We start from the raw sequence: 21,143 nt of genomic DNA, 5'->3' as shown, positions 1-21,143 counted from the left end.
CTGTTTTTTGCCTGTGTTCTGTCCTGGAGTGTTTTTTCCGCGTGCCCTGGAACGCACCCTGTCTGGTTGCTGGGCAAGGTAGCCAGTTGGGAGTTCTGATTACCCGCACCTGTATCCCATCAGCTATCTGCACACCTGGTTCTGATCATCATCTCTCCTCTTCATAAGCCCGGACCTGACATCCATTCCCTGCCGGATCGTTAGCCATGAACAGTATGTTGTGCCATAGTATCAGCCTCAAGTTGGATAGAATTTGTTTTGTTGTTTTTTACGTATTGCTTGCCTTAAACTTACCTCCGTTTGTTCTGTCTTCAGTTACTCACCCGGATCATTTACCCCATTCCCGCCTGGTCGTCGGAGGATTCCGCTACCCCATTGGATCCACCTATTTACTCCCATCAACTCACCACCGCTGCCCGATACGCCACCTGGATATATCTACCCATTCACATTCACTTGTAAATAAATACTCACCTTCTTCCTACTCTCCTTGTCCTGGTCTGCTTCTGGGTTCGATTTTGAAAAAACGTGACAGAACGATCCGGCCAAGGATGAACCCAGCGGACCTGGACTCCGTTTGCCATGCCATTACCCAGCAGGCGAAGACATTGGGACAACACAAGACGGCGCTACAGGAGATAGCGGGTTCAATCCAGAACTTATCTGCTAGCTTGACACAAATCCAGGATCAGCTCAGTTTGCCGGCGATTCATTCACCACCTGTTTCACCCATCTCACCTGCCGTGTCTGGTGCGGTTTCCTTCCGTGAACCCAAGGTACCGACGCCTGAAAAATATGAAGGTGATTTGGGAAGATGCCGTTCGTTTCTTATGCAGTGTGTTTGATCTGCAGCCCCATTCTTACGCCACTGACAAGGCTAGGATAGCCTTTGTTATTGAACTGCTGCGTGGAAGAGCTCTGGAATGGGTTTCAGCCGTTTGGGAACGACAGGAGACCTGCATGGCTTCATACCAGGAGTTCACGGGAGATGAGAAAGCTTTTTGACCATCCAGTCCGAGGTAAGGACACAGCTAAACGTTTGTTCACTCTTTGCCAAGGAGCTCGCAGTGTGGCAGACTTTAGGATCGAGTTCAGGACATTGTCTGTGGAGAGTGGTTGGAATGAGGAGTCACTACAAGCGGCTTTTTACCAGGGGTTGTCGGAGCAACTCAAGGACGAGCTGATATCCTATCCAGAGCCTAGTGACCAAGACAGCTTGGTCACTTTATCTATTCGGGTAGATAATAGAGTCCGAGAGAGGAGGGAGAAGCAGTGGGGCCCATCCAATCAATCAGCAACTTGGTTACCATTCGGTTCAGGAAGTGAACCAGAACGTATTGATCATTATTCTCCACACGGGATTAGTGGAGGGGTCTTGCCACCAGATCCTGAACCAATGCAAGTGGGGCGACACGGGCTAACTAAGGAGGAGCGCCAACGTAGACGTGAGACCAACAGCTGTAGCTCGGGACATTACATCTCCGCTTGTCCACAGCGCCCGTTAAACTGCCTGGCTCGCTAGTTTTGGGAGGAATTTTAGCGAGCCAGTTTCAACCTCTCAAAGATCCTGTCAGACCCCGTTTTCCTGCGACCCTTATGAATAAGGATCAGAGCTTAGAGATGAACGCTTTTATCGATTCAGGTGCCGATGGCAGCTTTATTGATGCCGACTTGGTGGAACTGCTGGGGCTTTCAAAGGAGCAATTGCCAGAAGCCATTGAAGCAACCACTCTGAACGGCAGTAGTCTGGCACGGATCACTATGGGGACTGAACCGGTTAAGATGTTGTTGTCGGGAATCATTCAGAGTTTATCTCCTTCTTCAATCTGTCCTCGCCCCATGTTCCTCTGGTTCTTGGTTACCCCTGGCTGAAGGAACACAATCCCTCATTTGATTGGGTGACGGGTAAGGTAACTAGTTGGAGCATTGATTGTCATGCTAACTGCCTTAGGACTGCCTGTTCTCCTGCCGTTTCCAGTCAGGTCAGTGACTCTGCTCCTCCTGATTTGTCCCTGGTTCCAGAAACATATCACGAGTTGGGTGAAGTATTCAGTAAACAGAAGGCTCTGTCCCTTCCTCCCCACCGACCTTGTGATTGTGCGATTAATCTGTTTCCTGGAGCTGCCTTTCCCAAGGGACGGTTATACAGTATCTCACGACCTGAACGTGAGGCCTTGGAGATCTACATCAAGGAATCTCTAACTGCAGGTCTCATTCGGCCCTCGTCATCACCTCTGGGAGCAGGATTTTTTTTTGTGAGCAAGAAGGATGGCTCTCTTTGACCGTGTATTGATTATCGGGGTTTGAATGATATTACGGTCAAGAACAAGTATCCCCTGCCCTTGATGAGCTCGGCTTTCGATTCTTTACAGGGTGCTACGGTTTTTACAAAGCTTGATTTACGTAATGCTTATCATTTGGTTCGGATCAAAGAGGGGGACGAGTGGTTGACTGGGTTCAATACTCCGATGGGACATTTCGAGTACCAGGTGATGCCATTTGGACTGACCAACGCTCCTGCTGTGTTCCAAAGTATGTTGAATGACGTTCTGAGAGATATGATTGGTATTTTTGTGTTCGTTTACCTGGATGATATCCTCATCTTCTCGAAGGAGCTTTCTAGCCACGTTCAGCATGTCAAGCAGGTCCTGCAGCGGTTATTGGAGAACCGTCTGTTCGTGAAGGCTGAGAAGTGTGATTTTTCACGCCCACACAACGTCCTTCCTCGGGTACATCATCTCCAGGGGAGAGATCAAGATGGACCAAGAGAAGGTTCGGGCGGTTCGAGATTGGGTCCAGCCCGGTACGAGATTGCAGCTCCAGAGATTCCTGGGGTTTGCGAATTTTTATTGGAGATTTATCCGTGATTACAGCCGGGTGGCCGCCCCTTTAACTGTACTGACGTCTTGTACCAGAAAGTTCTGTTGGTCTCCTGAGGCAGACCGAGCATTTCTAGATTTGAAGAGCCGATTTCTCTCTCAACCTGACACTTCCCGTCAGTTCGTTGTCGAGGTGGATGCGTCTGATGTGGGGGTGGGCGCCATCCTGTCCCAGCGTAGCTCCACTGACGGTAAACTCCATCCCTGCGCCTTCTACTCTTGTCGTCTTTCTCCAGCTGAAAGAAACTACGATGTGGGTAACCGGGAGCTTCTCGCTGTGAAGCTTGCCTTGGAGGAGTGGCGTCACTAGTTGGAGGGAGCGGAGCAACCGTTTGTGGTCTGGACTGACCACAAGAATCTGGCTTACGTGCAATCGGCTAAACGTCTCAACTCCCATCAGGCCCGGTGGGCTTTGTTTTTTGGACGCTTCAATTTTTCCCTGACATTCCGACCTGGGTCGAAGAACGGGAAGGCGGACGCCCTGTCCCGGATGTTCTCCAAGATGAGGAGAATGGGGCCAAGACTGAGACGATTCTTCCCCAGAACGTTGTCGTGGGAGCCGTTACATGGAGGATTGAGGAGGAGGTGATGGCGGCTCTTCGGACACAGCCCGGGCCCGGTAACGGTCCACCCGGTCGGTTGTTTGTGCCTGAGTCGGTTCGTTCTGCTGTCCTTCAGTGGTCCCACGCCAGCAAGATGGCTTGTCACCCTGGTGTTGCGCGGACTATGGCGCTACTGCGCAGACGATTTTGGTGGCCTGCCATGGGAGAAGATACCCGGAGGTTTGTTGCCGCTTGTCCTGTTTGTGCGCAGAATAAGAGTACCAATCGGGCCAGCTCTGGGCTTCTTCACCCCCTACCTATTCCCCGGCGACTTTGGTCGCATCTGGCCCTGGATTTTGTGACGGGGTTGCCCTCTTCTGTTGGTAACACGGTTATTCTGACCATTGTGGATAGATTCAGCAAGTTTGCCCACTTTGTTCCCCTCTCCAAGCTGCCTTCTGCCACTGAGACGTCCGAGATCCTGGTTAGGGAGGTGTTCAGGGTCCACGGGTTGCCCTGTGACATTGTTTCTGACCGTGGTCCTCAGTTTACCTCTGCTGTCTGGAAATCCTTCTGTTTGGCCATTGGAGCTACAGTCAGTCTCACATCTGGATTTCACCCCCAATCTAATGGTCAGGCGGAGAGAGCCAACCAGAAGATGGAGTCCACGCTGCGCTGTCTTGTTTCCTCTGATCCCACCTTTTGGTCCTCTCAATTACCCTGGGTCGAGTATGCTCATAATACTCTCCCTTCATCTGCCACTGGAATGTCTCCCATCCAGTGCCTGTACGGTTACCAACCTCCCTTGTTTCCTTCTCAGGAGCGGGATCTCTCGGTTCCTTCTGTCCAGACCCACATTCGTCGTTGCCACCGCACCTGGCATCAGGCCAGGTTTCTGACCGGTATCAGATCCAGGCGAATCGTCGCCGTATTCCTGCCCCCGCTTATACCGTCGGAGATAGGGTTTGGTTGGCTACACAGGATCTTCCTCTATGGACTGAGTCAAGTAAACTGTCACCGAAGTTCATTGGTCCGTTTGTAGTGGAAAAGATCATTAATCCTGTTGTGGTCCGACTCAAGTTGCCTGCTACACTAAGAGTACATCCTACCTTTCATGTCTCCTGCCTCAAGCCGGTTCTCCTCAGTCCTCTGCCCCCTCCTCCTTGTCCTCCTCGGATGATCGGAGGTGGTCCTGTCTACACGGTGCGCCGCATCATGGACTCCAGACGGCGGGGTCGAGGGTTCCAGCATTTAGTGGATTGGGAAGGATATGGTCCTGAGGAGAGGAGTTGGATTCCTCGGCGTCAGATCCTTGACGATGACCTGCTTCGTGACTTTTACCGCCTCCACCCTGGCGCTCCGGGTAGTCCGCCCGGTGGCGTTCGTCGGAGGGGGGATACTGTCACGAATCCCGTTTCCTGAATCTGTTTTTTTGCCTGTGTTCTGTCCTGGAGTGTTTTTTCCGGCGTCCTGGAACGCACCCTGTCTGGTTGCCGGGCAAGGTAGCCAGTTGGGAGTTCTGATTACCCGCACCTGTATCCCATCAGCTATCTGCACACCTGGTCCTGATCATCTCTCCTCTTCATAAGCCCGGACCTGACATCCATTCCCTGCCGGATCGTTAGCCATGAACAGTATGTTGTGCCATAGTATCAGCCTCAAGTTGGATAGAATTTGTTTTGTTGTTTTTTTACGTATTGCTTGCCTTAAACTTACCTCCGTTTGTTCTGTCTTCAGTTACTCACCCGGATCATTTACACCATTCCCGCCTGGTCGTCGGAGGATTCCGCTACCCCATTGGATCCACCTATTTACTCCCATCAACTCACCACTGCTGCCTGCTACGCCACCTGGATATATCTACCCATTCACATTCACTTGTAAATAAATACTCACCTTCTTCCTACTCTCCTTGTCCTGGTCTGCTTCTGGGTTCGATTTTGAAAAAACGTGACATGACAACCATTTCAATGGAGAAGAAAAAGCAGTAACTGAGGTGATACAACAACATTAATGTAGAAACCAGGAGATAAATTAATGAGGTTAGCTCTGGGTCTGGTGTAGTCAAGATGAACCCAGTTTCACTGACAAGTGGTCAGTCTTTAGTGAACCTTAGTTAATCCTTTCAAGGAATTGTCATCCCCACTATGGTTTCTGCTCATCAGGGCATGTAGCAATACTTCTCACAGACTAAGGCTGCAAACACAGACCACTGGAGGGGAGGGAGAGAGAGGGGAAAAACACCAACAAAAACACTAATCCTGCTAGAAGAGGGAAATCTGAGCCTTCTACACATGATTTGTATGTATTGATGAATCACATATATGCTTACAGTATGTCTATTTTATTATAAACTATATCTGACTAACCGAAGGGGCATATACAGTATCTCTGGAATCCACAGCCTAGGTCATCCCTATTCATATACAGTATGAGATTGGTGTTCTGTCACTCTGATGTTACTCTATAGGACTCTCTGTTGCTCTGTCACTCTATCTGCTACAGTACAGGATACTCTGATTGATGCGCTGTCACTCTATCTGCTACAGCATAGGACTCTCTGGTTTTCAGTCACTATCTGCTACAGTATATGACTCTCTCTCTGATGTGACCTGATTATGACCTGATCATTATTGTTTTTGGCTTGAGCCTAAAATAGCACCGAACCCACACGGGCCTCCCATCAACTACAGTTTTATTGCAATAAATGCCTAAGAAAAAAGGATATAGGCCACCAATCACTGTCTGCATGCCAAGATCGGTAGTAAAATGTGAATGTTAAAGTATCTGTTCTATGTTTTCAGTTTTCTATGAAATATGACCTATAGTTATTTACAATATGAGTGAAATAGTTTCCTTGCATTTTTTTATTAAGTATGTTTAAAAGCAACTTTTCTGTTTTGGAATGGTGTGGGCTGTCATGTTCTGACCATAATTCTGTTATTTTATTCTTTGTTTTAGTATGGTCAGGGCGTGAGTTGGGGTGGGCAGTCTGTTTGTTTTTCTATATTTGTTTTGTGTTCGGCCTGGTATGGTTCTCAATCAGAGGCAGGTGTCGTTAGTTGTCTCTGATTGAGAATCATACTTAGGTAGCCTGGGTTTCACTGTTGGTTTGTGGGTGTTTGTTACCGGGTGTGGGTTTGGGCCACACGGTACTGTTTCGGTTTTGTAAATTCACGTCATCGTTTATTGTTTTGATTCAGTGTTCAGTGCTTTCTTTATTAAAATCACCATGAACACTTACCACGCTGCGCTTTTGTCCGATCCTTACTCCTCCTCAGACGAAGAGGACGATATCCGTTACAGAAACACCCACCACAAGAGGACCAAGCAGCGTGGTAACGGGCAGCAGCAGCAGCCGGCGTACATGGCACCAGCCCTCCGCTGGCAGCCCTCCGCACCAGGCTGTCTCTCCGTCTTCTCCCTACAGGTGCTCCCGCCTGTCCAGCGCTGCCAGAGCCTTCCTCCTGCCTAGGGCTGTCACTGTCTCCTGTCTGTCCTGAGCCGCCAGAGTCTCCCGTCTGTCCTGAGCCGCCAGGGTCTCCAGTCTGTCCTGAGCCGCCAGAGTCTCCCGTCTGTCCTGAGCCGCCAGGGTCTCCCGTCTGTCCTAAGCCACCAGAGCCGCAAGTCTGTCCTGAGCCGCCAGAGCCACCAGTCTGTCCTGAGCCGCCAGAGCCACCAGTCTGTCCTGAGCCCCAGGAGCCGCCAGAGCTGCCAGTCAGCCAGGAGCCGTCAGCCAGCCAGGAGCCGCCAGAGCCGTCAGCCAGCCAGGAGCCGCCAGAGCCGTCAGTTAGCCAGGAGCCGCCAGAGCAGTCAGCCAGCCAGGAGCCGCCAGAGCCGTCAGCCAGGAGCCGCCAGGGCCGTCAGTCAGCCATGAGCCACCAGAGCCGGCAGTCAGCCAGAAGCCGCCAGAGCCGTCAGTCAGCCAGGAGCCGCCAGAGCCGTCAGTCAGCCAGGTGATGCCAGAATCGCCCTTCACTCCCGCCTGTCCGGCGCTGCCAAGGGGTCTCCCGTCTGTTCGGCGCTGCAGGACCCGTGGCGAGGGTCCCCAGTCCGAGTTCGGCGGCGAGGGTCGCCACTCATAAGAGGCCAAGGGGGCGGTTGAGGAGGCGGACAAAAACTATGGTGAAGTGGGGTCCACGTCCCGCGCCAGAGCCGCCACCGCGGACAGACGCCCACCCAGACCCTCCCTATAGGTTCAGGTTTTGCGGCCGCACCTTTGGGGGGAGGGTACTGTCACGTTCTGACTATAGTTCTGTCATTTTATTATTTGTTTTAGTATGGTCAGGGTGTGAGTTGGGGTGGGCAGTCTATGTTGGTTTTTCTATGTTGGTTTTTGTGCTCGGCCTGGTATGGTTCTCAATCAGAGGCAAGTGTCGTTAGTTGTCTCTGATTGAGAATCATACTTAGGTAGCCTGGGTTTCACTGTTGGTTTGTGGGTGTTTGTTTCCGGGTATGGGTTTAGGCCACAGGGTAATGTTTTGGTTTTGTAAATTCACGTCATCTTTTATTGTTTTGATTCAGTGTTCAGTGCTTTCTTTATTAAAATCATCATGAACACTTACCACGCTGCGCTTTCGTCCGATCCTTACTCCTCCTCAGACGAAGAGGACGATATCCGTTACATGGGCGTTTACCAGCAACAGAATGGTGTGGCCGTATACCGGTCAATAAAAATGTGAATGTGAGTAGACCTCTGATTGGCCAGCTCATCTTCCTCAGGAATCATCAACATTATTCATCCTCCCTCCAGGGGTAGATGTAACATAGTAAATTTAAATCTGAGATGCTCCAATTGGTATGTTATGTTAGGTTTTGTATGGTATGTATTAATTTGAAGATGTCCATCATCCATTTCGTATGATATGTTACGAATTAAAATGTATATTATATGTTACTAATTGCAATTTGTACAGTATGTTACAAATTGCAATTCGTACAATATGTTACAAATTTGGTCAAATGCATTATGTTACAAATTCCAATTTGTTGTGGCTAAAATTAGCTAGGTGGCTAATGTTTGCTAGAATATGGGTTAAGGTTAGGGTTAGGAGTTAAGTTAAAGGGTTAAGGATAGGGTTATGGGAACAGTTAGCTAACATGCTAAGTAGTTGCAAAGTAGCTAAAAAGTAACAAGTAGTTGCAAAGTTACTAATTAGCTAAAATTGTCCGTGAAGAGATTCAAACACTCAACATTTGGGTTGCTAGACGTTCCCGTTATACGCTCACCCATCTACTCAACAAACCATTATATTTACTTTTTGCCTTTAAGTAACTCTCTGTCTTATGTAACCATACTAAACATATATTATACTAATTTGAGAGTGCCGGATTTACGTTTACTATGTTACTTCTAGTTTATGAGACCAGGCTGCGCCTGGAGGTTAAGTACAGAGCTGGCTGCGCTCTCTCTCTATCTGTCTGTTGGAGACCACTCAATAGAAAGCATCGAACTCGGATTCCTCTTATGCCACTGTAAATATCACATTTAAATACTGTATTTCTTTGTCGCACTGCTCTTTCTCGTCATACATTGATTTCTATCTACAGTCACCAGCCTACTTGCGTGCGCGCGTCTTTGGTAGGGCGAGAGAGAAAATAATCACTGCGCTCTGCAAACCGCAAAGCAAATGAGTTGGGGGAGAAGTTTTGAGTGAGTGGGAAAGCCGTGCTTGCTCCTTGGACTGCATACAATGAGGAAATTCTGAGGTGGCATTCTTCGTTCAGTTACGCTTCCTTTGGTTGTATGTAACTAATGGCTAGCTCATGAACCTGGATCCTCTTGCGTGGAATTCTGTTTTCACTTAGAACTCTGCTGCCTGGACAAATGCATACAAATGCATTTAGGAGCCCAACGGACAAGGAGTGGACACGTTTCTCCAACAGCAATAACGTGAGTAAGAAATAATAGCCTCACAGAAAAATGTATAGCCTAATGTAGACGATTCGATTGTAAAATGCAGACAAACATAAATAGAAGTAATGCAACGGAAATGGATATGCAGCTTGAAAGTGCAATTTAACCAATTTTCTTTTACCAGACCTGTATACCTGTTCTGACAGGTCTGTGAAAGGAATCAGCGGAGCTTATTTAGCTTGTAGGCATATTCCTTGAGCCTATAGAGGACACTGATCAGCACCAGCCTAATCTTAGCAAGCAATTATGTAAAGCAGAGATTGTAACTAGGTTGCCAAAAACGTGAAGCCAAAAAACTTAAGTAAGCTGTTCGGCCGAATTGATCATTTGTAATGGATGGTAGATTAATTAATTGGGTGTTAAATTCAGCATTGATCTTGCTCAATGTTGTTACGCGCTCGCGTACAACCAGCGGTCGTGGCTTTGACCTCTCCAACCGTCATGCTGCGCGCACAATTGATCTGCAAGCTAATCCTGTCAACCCAGTCCTGGCTGCTTGAAGAACGAAAAGGGAAGTTCTCTCTTTTCTCCCTCTCTCTCCCATCATTCCGCCGCTACCCCCTATAGCAGAGTTTTTTTTCTTCTTTTTTGGCATTTTGTCACGTAGGCTACACATAACTGTTCTGTAAAGTTTGGAGACTACGTTTTATTGCGCAACAATGGACCGACTTTGGAGGCTTTTACCAACAACCGGTCTAATCAAAAAGTTAGAACAGTCCATGATGTTAACAAAAAATAAGGAAATAATGCCTTATTCAGCATAATAGCAAGAAAATAATGCTTTATTTTCAATCAATTGTCCATAACATCCAAAAACAGTGTATAACTGGAGGGCAGTCATCCAGTCGGAGTGAAACTCCTATTGTTTTGAATCAAAAACACTCCAGATAAGGAACGCGGACAAAAATGGACAAATGTTCAGTTTCCAAAAACATAATAATTCCTACTATTCTGTAGAACCTGTCCAGTACAGAATCAGATGACTGGCCGACAGACTGATGCGCAATTGACCACAGCGGTTGCTCTGATTGAAAATATACATTCCAAATGTGTGTATTGAATATTTACATCTAGGCATGTTGTTTATTTGCTGTTACATTTGGCTGGGACTATTGAGCCCGTATAGAAATCTACATGGAAACATAATAGCATTAAGACCACAGAGCAAAACTAAGCAAGAAACGTTGCCAAGCTGTCTTTATAAATATAGTACCAATCAAAAGTTTGGACACACCTACTCATTCAATGGTTTTTCTTTCCTTTTTTTGTAGAATAATAGTGAAGACATCAAAACTATGAAATAACACATATAGAATCATGTAGTAACCAAAATGACAGCTTTGCACACGCTTGGCATTCTCTCAACCAGCTTCATGAGGTAGTCACCTGGAATGCTTTTCCAACAGTCATGAAGGAGTTCCCACATATGCTGAGTACTTGTTGCCTGCTTTTCCTTCTCTGCAGTCCAACTCATCCCAAACCATCTCATTTAGCCCTTACACAGCCTGGAGGTGTGTTGGATCATTGTCCTGTTGACAAACAAATAATAGTCCCACTAAGCGCAAACCAGATGAGATGGCGTATCACTGCAGAATGCTGTGGTAGCCATGCTAGGTAAGTGCGCCTTGAATTCTAAATAAATCACAGACAGTGTCACCAGCAAAGCACCCCCACACCATCCCACCTCCTCCTCCATGCTACACATGCAGAGATCATCTGTTCACCTACTCTGCGTATCACAAAGTTGGAACCAAACATCTAAAATTTGGACCAAAGGACAGATTTCACCTGTCTAATGTCCATTGCTCGTGTTTCTTGGCCCAAGCAAGCCTCTTCTTCTTATTGGTGTCCTTTAGTAGTGGTTTCTTTGCAGTAATTTGACCATGAAGACCTGATTCACGCAGTCTCCTCTGAATAGTTGATGTTGAGATGTGCAGTTAATTGTCCATTTCTGAGGCTGGTAACTCTCATGAACTTATCCTCTGCAGCAGAGGTAACTCTGGGTCTTCCTTTCCTCTGGCAGTCCTCATGAGAGCCAGTTAAATCATAGTGCTTGATGGTTTTTGCGACTGCACTTGAAGAAAGTTCTTAAAATTTTCCACATTGACTGACCTTCATGTCTTAAAGTAATGATGGATTGTCATTTCTCTTTGCTTATTTGAGCTGTTTTTGCCATAATATGGACTTTGTATTTTACCAAATATGACTATCTTTTGTATACCACCCCTATCTTGTCACAACACAACTGATTGGCTCAAACGCATTAAGAAGGAAAGAAATTCCACAAATGAACTTTTAAGACGGCACACCAGTTAAATTGAAATACATTCCAGGTGACTACCTCATGAAGCTGGTTGAGAGAATGCCAAGTGTGTGTAAAGCTGTCATCAAGTCAAAGGGTGGCTCGTTGAAGCATCTCAAATATAACACTTACCTTGATCTGTTTAACACTTTATTGGTTACTACATGATTCCATATGTGTTATTTCATAGTTTTATAGCTTCACTATTATTCTACAATGTAGAAAATAGTAAAAAATTAAGAAAAACCCTTGAATGAGTAAGTGTGTCCCAACTTTTGACTGGTACTGTATATAACGAAACCCTATAAGATGTAAAAGAGCAAAGCCAGTAGCCAAACACTCACCTTTTTTTTGGAAATGTCTTGTATGAGTAGGCTATTATTCATTAATCTATCCAAAATCATGCATTGTATTCCACCTGGGACCATTATGGAGTAGACCAGGAAATGTAATAGATGTGCGTATATAACAGAAGATTTTCACTGAGTTAGTGTATGCTTCACTGGTGCAGTGACACGCAGTGAGAGCAGAGTGGTGGTTCCTGAGGAGAGTTTCTAGCTTGACAATCACTCACTGTTATGTGTGTGGTTGACTCTGAAGCCAGCCAGTGGTTTGTGTGCCTGGAATACTAGCCTAACTCTCTCATAGACTTGACAAAGGGCTTGAAAATTACACAGTTGCTACCGCTCTCTTGGAGGAAGATATAACCACCATTGAATATTAAGATTTTGTTATGGTCTATAGCCAGTTTTGGTATTGTCCTGGTTACGACTTCCATGTCTTGCCTGTGGTGAATACACGACACAGTTGTGGTGAAAACCCTGCCATAGACGGCCACTAAACAGTGTCTGGGGTGAATACCCTGCCATAAACGGCCACTACAGTGTCTGTGGTGTATACCCTGCCATAGACGACCACTAAACAGTACCTGTGGTGAATACCCTACCATAAACGACCACTACAGTATCTGGGGTGAATACCCTGCCATAGATAGCCAATAAACAGTGTCTGTGGTGAATACCCTGCCATAGACGGCCATTAGACAGTGTCTGTGGTGAATACCCTGCCATAAACGGCCACTTCAGTGTCTCTGGTGAATACCCTGCCATAGACATCCACTAAACAGTGTCTGGGGTGAATACCCTGCCATAGATAGCCAATAAACAGTGTCTGTGGTGAATGCCCTGCCATAGACGGCCACTAAACAGTGTCTGGGGCGAATACCCTGCCACAAACAGCCACTATAGTGTCTGGGGCGAATACCCTGCAACAAACGGCCACTAAACAGTGTCTACCCTATAGATGTTCACTGGAATACCCTGCCATATGTTCACTGCACAGTGTCTGTGGTGAATACCCTGCCACAAACAGCCACTATAGTGTCTGGGGGTGAATACCCTGCATAGATGTTCACAAACAGCCACTATAGTGTCTGGGGTGAATACCCTGCCACAAACAGCCACTATAGTGTCTGGGGCGAATACCCTGCAACAAACAGCCACTATAGTGTCTGGGGTGACCCTGCCATACCCTGCCACAAACAGCCACTATAGTGTCTGGGGTGAATACCCTGCAACAAACGGCCACTATAGTGTCTGGGGCGAATACCCTGCAACAAACAGCCACTATAGTGTCTGGGGCGAATACCCTGCCACAAACAGCCACTATAGTGTCTGGGGCGAATACCCTGCAACAAACGGCCACTAAACAGTGTCTGTGGTGAATACCCTGCCATAGATGTTCACTGCACAGTGTCTGTGGTGAATACCCTGCCATATATGTTCACTGCACAGTGTCTGTGGTGAATACCCTGCCATAGATGTTCACTGCACGGCCACTACACAGTGTCTGTGGTGAATACCCTGCCATAGATGTTCACTGCACAGTGTCTGTGGTGAATACCCTGCCATAGATGTTCACTGCACAGTGTCTGTGGTGAATACCCTGCCATAGATGTTCACTGCACAGTGTCTGTGGTGAATACCCTGCCATAGACGGCCACTACACAGTGTCTGTGGTGAATATCCTGCTATAGACGGCCACTACACAGTGTCTGTGTTGAATACCCTGCCATGGACGACCACTACACAGTGTCTGTGGTGAATACCCTGCCATAGACGGCCACTACACAGTGTCTGTGGTGAATACCCTGCCATAGACGGCCACTACACAGTGTCTGTGGTGAATACCCTGCCATAGACGGCCACTACACAGTGTCTGTGGTGAATACCCTGCCATGGACGGCCACTACACAGTGTCTGTGGTGAATACCCTGCCATGGACGGCCACTACACAGTGTTTGTGGTGGGAGAAGTGATGTCTGAGTGTGAATGAATGGACCTGAGAAGGATCAAGTTACTTGCCTGGTTACCCAGACTCCTGCCAAACGTTATGCCACACCCACAGACTTTAGTTTCTTCTCCGCAGTGATTCTGGATCTGAGTACCTCCCAGACTTTGTCTAGTACTACACCCCTCGTTTTGACGACCCCACAAACAACTTCAATGCCGGCAGTCTCAGACTGAAGTATGCAGAGAACGATAGAGCAGCGTAGGAATTCAGTTTGAATCGCAGGCATCTAAGTTACACCATGTGGGTCAGGTCATGTGAAACAACCTACACAGCGCTGAACCACTTTCAACATGACTCCTCTTTGGTAATCAGCCTCCCTCAAATGTGGCTGTGGATGGCTAATGTCTATCGCATTTGGTTAGAAAATATACTTTTAACATGAAGTTACACATATATAGCACCATGTAATAATGTTTTTTGTTGTGTGTGTATAATAACATGTTACCACTACATATTAAGTACATTGATAATAACTCATCTGACTTTGGCAATTTTTCTGTCTTCAATTCATCTACGTCATCTGTAGTACTGTATGTAGCTGTCTGTGTGAGTGAGTGTGTGTGTTTAGCTCTCCCCACATCTGCAGTGTACCCTGCGACAGGAAAACGGCAAACCAATAAAGCCGGCTGGAAGTTTACTCACAGCCCTTTGTCTGCTAGTTGTCTTGTGGGCTAAGTCAATCTTTACATTTGTGTGCAATGAACTCTTGACTCTGTGACCAATTCTGAGTGTTGACAAGCTGTAGTGGTACTACTTAGCTTACCCTTTGTATTGGAACCACACAGAGGCCGATGCCTGGTTTACAATAATAGGGCTGAACTTAAATGAACTGTGCTGGCTTTTTACATTGTCCTTTGCAGCATGGTTCCAGCAAATACGGTGGATGCGTACCCAGGCCAGCCCAGTATAGCTCAGCTTGGTTTGGCTCAGCTTGTCCCAGGTGAAGCAGGCAATAGTGGAATAGCAATGTGTGATAGAATAATGAGCCTCGGGACTTGGAAAGTGTTTATCTGCTAGCTCAAGTGCTGATGGCTATTTGGATCTGATTTATCAATCCAATGCCTATGTAATGAAGTCATAATCTGGATACAGGTGTTAGAGGTGGGAGGTTGCCAAGAGGAACAGCAATTGGACCCAGATCAATAACTCATTCATGTTGGAGAACGATGTTGGCGGTTTGACACTCAGAGAGGAACATGCAGAAACAGAACACAGATATTACTGAGGAACTTGCACATTCATTTCTCATTTATCTCTTATTAATTTCATTCAGAGAATTTCTGAACGCTTATTAGCATATAGCTAGCTAATCAAGGAATGTAGCCTACCCTGGTGTTATGCTCACATAGTTGGCTACTTTCTCTGTCTTGGATGTTTTGACATACAAATGGAAATACAAGTCCCAGTCTCAGCGATAAAACCCAATCTCCCCTTTCCCTTGTGTTGTATGTTAGATTAGTAACTAACTCTACTCTGCTCTACTCTATGTTGACATCTGAACATAGCTACTGAGCAGAGAGACAGACCATATAGCTGCCAAAGTGTCAGTTGTGTTTATTATAGAGTTGCATCTCAGGCCACAGGTCCATAAAATGCTTCCAGGTCTGACTGAAAAATATGTTGTTGTTTTGCTATGTAAGGGATTTCTTCCATTGACAGAGAGGCGGATCAAAGCGCAGCATGGTTATTTTGATTCATGTTTTAATAAATATTTTCACATGAACAAACCTACAAAAACAAGAAATGTGAAAACCCTAGCAGTCCTATCTGGTGCAAACACAGAGACAGGAACAATCACCCACAAACACACAGTGAAACCCAGGCTACCTAAGTATGATTCTCAATCAGAGACAACTAATGACACCTGCCTCTGATTGAGAACCATACTAGGCCGAAACATAGAAATACCCAAAATATAGAACAAACAAACATAGACTGCCCACCCAACTCACGCCCTGACCATACTAAATAAAGACAAAACAAAGGAAATAAAGGTCAGAACGTGACATGCTAGTTCACATGGTCTGTGTCTTGCTTTGTTATTATGTGTTAATGATGGACAGTAATCTTTGTGCCCTTTGTGTTTATTCTGCATGATTTAGATGTACTTTCCATATACCAAAGGTTTAGCTTTGTGTCGTTGTATTTAGGGTAGTATTTCCCCATGATCTATCAATGCCTTTTCTTGTGTTGTAGGACAATATTTAGTCAAAGACGTGTTTGTTGTACAAGGGCCATTGGGTTCAATATATTCACACCGGAGTTGAGTTCAGTATAGCTTATGGGAGGAAACATGTTATTGGAGTTATGTTGCAACTAATTGATTCGCTAAGTTGCTTGCCAACTAGCCATGTAAATAATAACACTGTACTGTAAATGTAGCTGCTAACGAAATCACACTCTGGTAGTTGTCATGAAACAGTATAAAGTTAGGAAAATTGCCTCCCTTTCCTTATGGAGATTATAAACAAGTGTTAAGTGGATTTTGTCGTGTTTGCCAAGTGAAAAGTACTCTATGCTTCCACTCTGCAGTTGTCAGCATGCTTCAGCTCGGCTCGCATACTCCCTTAAAAGACATTCTCTTGAAAAACTAGAAAAATCCGTCAGCAGTACTATTTTGAGGAATGCTGATGCCAAGGTGGGAAGAATGCTGATGCCAAGGTGGGTCGCTCGACAGCATCCGCTGAAATTGCAGAGCGCCAAATTCTAATGACAGAAATAGTACTGTTTGTCCATTTTGAGACTCCATAGCCAGAATACACTTCCTCAAAATAGTCAGAATTAATCTAAGATAACTCAAGAAATCTGTCTTTAATTTTGACATTTTTGAAGAAGAGATATTACTCGTGCAATTTTACAACTAACTATGTTTGTTGCATTATTTCTCATTGAACAAATATGCATGAAAACGAGTCATCTGTCGTTGAATGACAACAAAGACTTTACTGAAGAATCCCAACTATTGACCTATCACGGGTGAAGGGGCGTAGACTTCGGCTACAGACTTCTCCTTGCATTAAGAAAAAAATGTGTGTCCTCGAACAACTCCAAAAAAACTTACCGAAGTCCAAAACAAACTAAAACATCACAAAATATTGTAATAATATATGCACGGACTCTTCAGAACTGTTTCTGGTGGGAAGAATGCTGACGCCAAGGTGGGAAGAATGCTGACGCCAAGGTGGGAAGAATGCTGATGCCAAGGTGGGAAGAATGCTGACGCCAAGGTGGGAAGAATGCTGACGCCAAGAATGCTGACGCCAAGGAAGAATGCTGGCGCCAAGGTGAGAAGAAGGTGGGAAGAATGCTGATCCCAAGGTGGGAAGAATGCTGATGCCAAGGTGGGAAGAATTCTGACGCCAAGGTGGGAAGAAAGCTGACGCCAAGGTGGGAAGAATTCTGATGCCAAGGTGGGAAGAATGCTGATGCCAAGGTGGGAAGAATGCTGACGCCAAGGTGGGAAGAATGCTGGCGCCAAGGTGGGAAGAATGCTGATGCCAAGGTGGGAAGAATGCTGATGCCAAGGTGGGAAGAATGCTGATGCCAAGGTGGGAAGAATGCTGATGCCAAGGTGGGAAGAATTCTGATGCCAAGGTGGGAAGAATGCTGATGCCAAGGTGGGAAGAATGCTGATGCCAAGGTGGGTCGCTCGACAACATCCGCTGAAATTGCAGAGCGCCAAATTCTAATGACAGAAATAGTAATAATAAAAATTCATGAAAATACAAGTGTTATTCATCAGTTAAAAGCTTAACTTCTTGTTAATCCAGCCGCTTTGTCAGATTTCAAAAAGGCTTTACGGCGAAAGGATACCATGCGATTATCTGGGGACAGCTACCGCTTACAAAAGCATACAAACATTTTCCAACCAAACAGAGGAGTCACGAAAGTCAGAAATAGCGATAACATTAATCACTTACCTTTGAAGATATTCATCTGATTGCAATCACAAGGGTCCAAGCTACACAATAAATGGTCATTTTGTTCAATAAAGTCTCTCTTTATATCCCAAAAACGCTGTTTTGTTGGCACATTTTGTTCAGTAATCCACTGGCTCAAAGGCGTGGAGATGAATACATCCTAATAGTACCTAATAGTACCGGTAAAGTCTGTCGAAACATGTCAAACGATGTTTAGAATTAATCCTCAAGTTGTCAGTTATCTAAATAATCAACAATATTTCAACCGGACAATAGTGTATTCAATAGAAAGGAAAAACAACGAAGAGTGCGCACACGGTCATGCGCGTAAACCAGTACTGCATGATTCTATAGTCCACTTACCAAAGGGTCTCATTCTTCTTCATTTTTCAGAAAACAAGCCTGAAACCAAGTCTAAAGAATGTTGACATCTAGTGGAAGCCACAGGAACTGCAATCTGGGTCCTAACCCCTTATATGGTCAATAGGCTTTCAATGGAAAACCACTCACATCAAAAAAATCCCACTTTCTGGATGGATTTTCCTTAGGTTTTCACCAGCCATATCAGTTATGTTATACTCACAGACATTATGTTAACAGTTTTGGAAACCTTAGAGTGTTTTTATCCAATAACACTATGCATGTACATATCCTAGCTTCTGGGTCTGAGTAACTGGCAGTTTACTTTGGACACGCTTGTCATCCAAATCTCAAAATACTGCCCCCTTGGCTGAAGAAGTAGCGCCTGAAATGGCTCCCTATTCCATATATTGTCCACTAATACCTGTGGCCCCTGGTCAAAGAAAGTGCACTATATAGGGCATAGGGTCCCATTTTGGAAGCCTATTCAGGGTGCAAATGGAGACCTTTCTGTGTCCTGGACACTGGACAGACTCTGCAGCAGATTATTTATAGTCTTGACATGGCACTCACTCCTCACATAGTGGCATTTCCCTGGGTCAACACAGCAGTGTTTGGGGAGCTTTGTTCTGCTTTCAGCAGTCGTTCCCATAAACCACTGGGATGGAAGGCATCAGGCATGTCTGTCTGAGTGTCTTCTTGTCACAGATGCAGGGATTTACCTCTAAATTGTATACGGAAATCCAGGGTTGATGTTAATTCCATTTAAATTCATTCAGTTCAGTTTACTTCTTGAATTGAAATTGAATTGACCCCCAGGCACCCTCCAAGCTTTTAGTAGTTTAAACACTCAACCTGGTCCATGCCAAATTTAATTAAACTGGCAAAACAATTAAGGCAAATTCTCACAATTCCCACTATGCAACACTTTGTGTTGTCTGATGTCATCATTAAGTGTAGTGTAGTGAACCCAGAAGCCAGGTCTGTTTTGGAGCCAGGGAGCTGGGTGTATGAGGCTTTAAATAGCCGTACCGGAGACTGAGACAGAGACAAGGCTGTCAGAATCTACCTCAAATTGCCATTGGCTCTCTAAATGTGGATTAAAGTGTTATAAACAGTATATAGTCCACTTTTCCACGCGTAAACCCACCAAGATTTGAAGCTGAACCAGCTACTCTACTAAGGCCTTATAAATGACAGTTTTATCCTCCTACATATGAATCATTGTATTCATATAGCGTATATGTTTTCCCCTTCCTGGAGTGTGGGGGGGTATATGTCTGTATTTCCAGCTTTGGAATCTCACACCAGTATCTCGATGGGGAGCAGGTGTTCCTTCTTGTTCCCTCTCCCCCTCTCCCTCTCTCCGCTCTTCCTGCCCCCCCCCCCCCTCTCTCTCTCTCTCTCTCTCTCTCCCTCCCTCCCTCTCTCTCTCTCTCTCTCTCTCTCTCTCTAACCCCTCTCTCTGTCTCTGTCTCTTTCTCATCTCTCTCTCTCTCTCTCTCTCTCTCTCTCTCTCTCACTCTCTCTGGAAAAAAACAACATGTCTGCCTTCGTCTGTCACTCTATCTAACAACCAGGGCCACACACAAGCTGCTAAACCCTTGCTGTTGTATACCCCCTATACTTATACCTAACCACCATATCCCCTTACCTTATTTTGTCTATCAGAAAGAGGCCACACAGCAGGAGAGGAGAGAGCATGCTGTATGCTGCTGTATGTCATTATTGCTCGCTATCCCTTGAAGTTACTGACCGTGGATTCAAACAGTTTTTAAAATAATTTCAAATACTTCATACTGTATGTGCCTGATTAAGCTTGCGTGGTTTTATGGACCAACACCACAAACTCTGCCCATCTGTCACTCCAGGAAAGCTAGAGCAAACGCTCAATGTATTTGAAAGATTTCAAATAGCATTTGAGCCCAGTTCTGCTGTGTTATAGAATCGAATAGAATAAAACTTTATTGTCCTTCCAGGATGGAAACTTTTATTTGGCATCAGCTTCCATTAAAAGGATCACATATACATACATTCTCACATCATACACATTTTAACCAGTCAGTCCATCATGTTGCATACAGTACACTAACAACATAGATGACATTAATACATTCACTCACAAACAACCACTGTCCCAACTGCACTGCATAATCCAAAAGCACAAGGAACAAATTCATGTTTGAACACGTTCTTCTTGGCCATGGGAGTTCTGAAGCGCCAGCCAGAAGGAAGCCTCTTGAACTGAGGGTGTAGAGAGGGTGTGAGAGTTTGCCAATAATGAATATGAGGACGCTCTCCACCAGCTCAGATTACCATACCAGACTGTCATAATGAATATGAGGACGCTCTCCACCAGCTCAGATTACCATACCAGACTGTCATAATGAATATGAGGATGCTCTCCACCAGCTCAGATTACCATACCAGACTGTCATAATGAATATGAGGACGCTCTCCACCAGCTCAGATTACCATACCAGACTGTCATAATGAATATGAGGACGCTCTCCACCAGCTCAGATTACCATACCAGAGTGTCATAATGAATATGAGGACGCTCTCCACCAGCTCAGATTACCATACCAGACTGTCATAATGAATATGAGGACGCTCTCCACCAGCTCAGATTACCATACCAGACTGTCATAATGAATATGAGGATGCTCTCCACCAGCTCAGATTACCATACCAGACTGTCATAATGAATATGAGGACGCTCTCCACCAGCTCAGATTACCATACCAGACTGTCATAATGAATATGAGGACGCTCTCCACCAGCTCAGATTACCATACCAGACTGTCATAATGAATATGAGGATGCTCTCCACCAGCTCAGATTACCATACCAGACTGTCATAATGAATAT

General features: G+C 45.6%; 1 protein-coding gene across 1 annotated transcript in view; it reads left to right on the top strand.

Moving 5' to 3' along the window:
• Positions 1 to 8,819: 8,819 nt before the first annotated feature.
• The window catches only part of LOC135513154 (collagen alpha-1(XXIV) chain-like), a 243,408-nt gene continuing 231,084 nt past the window's right edge, over positions 8,820 to 21,143 (top strand). The window contains exon 1 of the mRNA XM_064935912.1: positions 8,820 to 9,314. Within this exon, the coding sequence (XP_064791984.1) occupies positions 9,259 to 9,314 (56 nt within the window). The 5' untranslated portion in view covers positions 8,820 to 9,258. The remainder of the gene's footprint in view (positions 9,315 to 21,143) is intronic.

Source organism: Oncorhynchus masou, chromosome 24 (genome assembly GCF_036934945.1).
Source record: "Oncorhynchus masou masou isolate Uvic2021 chromosome 24, UVic_Omas_1.1, whole genome shotgun sequence".
NCBI lineage: Eukaryota > Metazoa > Chordata > Actinopteri > Salmoniformes > Salmonidae > Oncorhynchus > Oncorhynchus masou.
The sequence above is the reverse complement of the archived record's forward strand: the minus strand, read 5'-3'. Positions and strand labels throughout refer to the sequence as shown.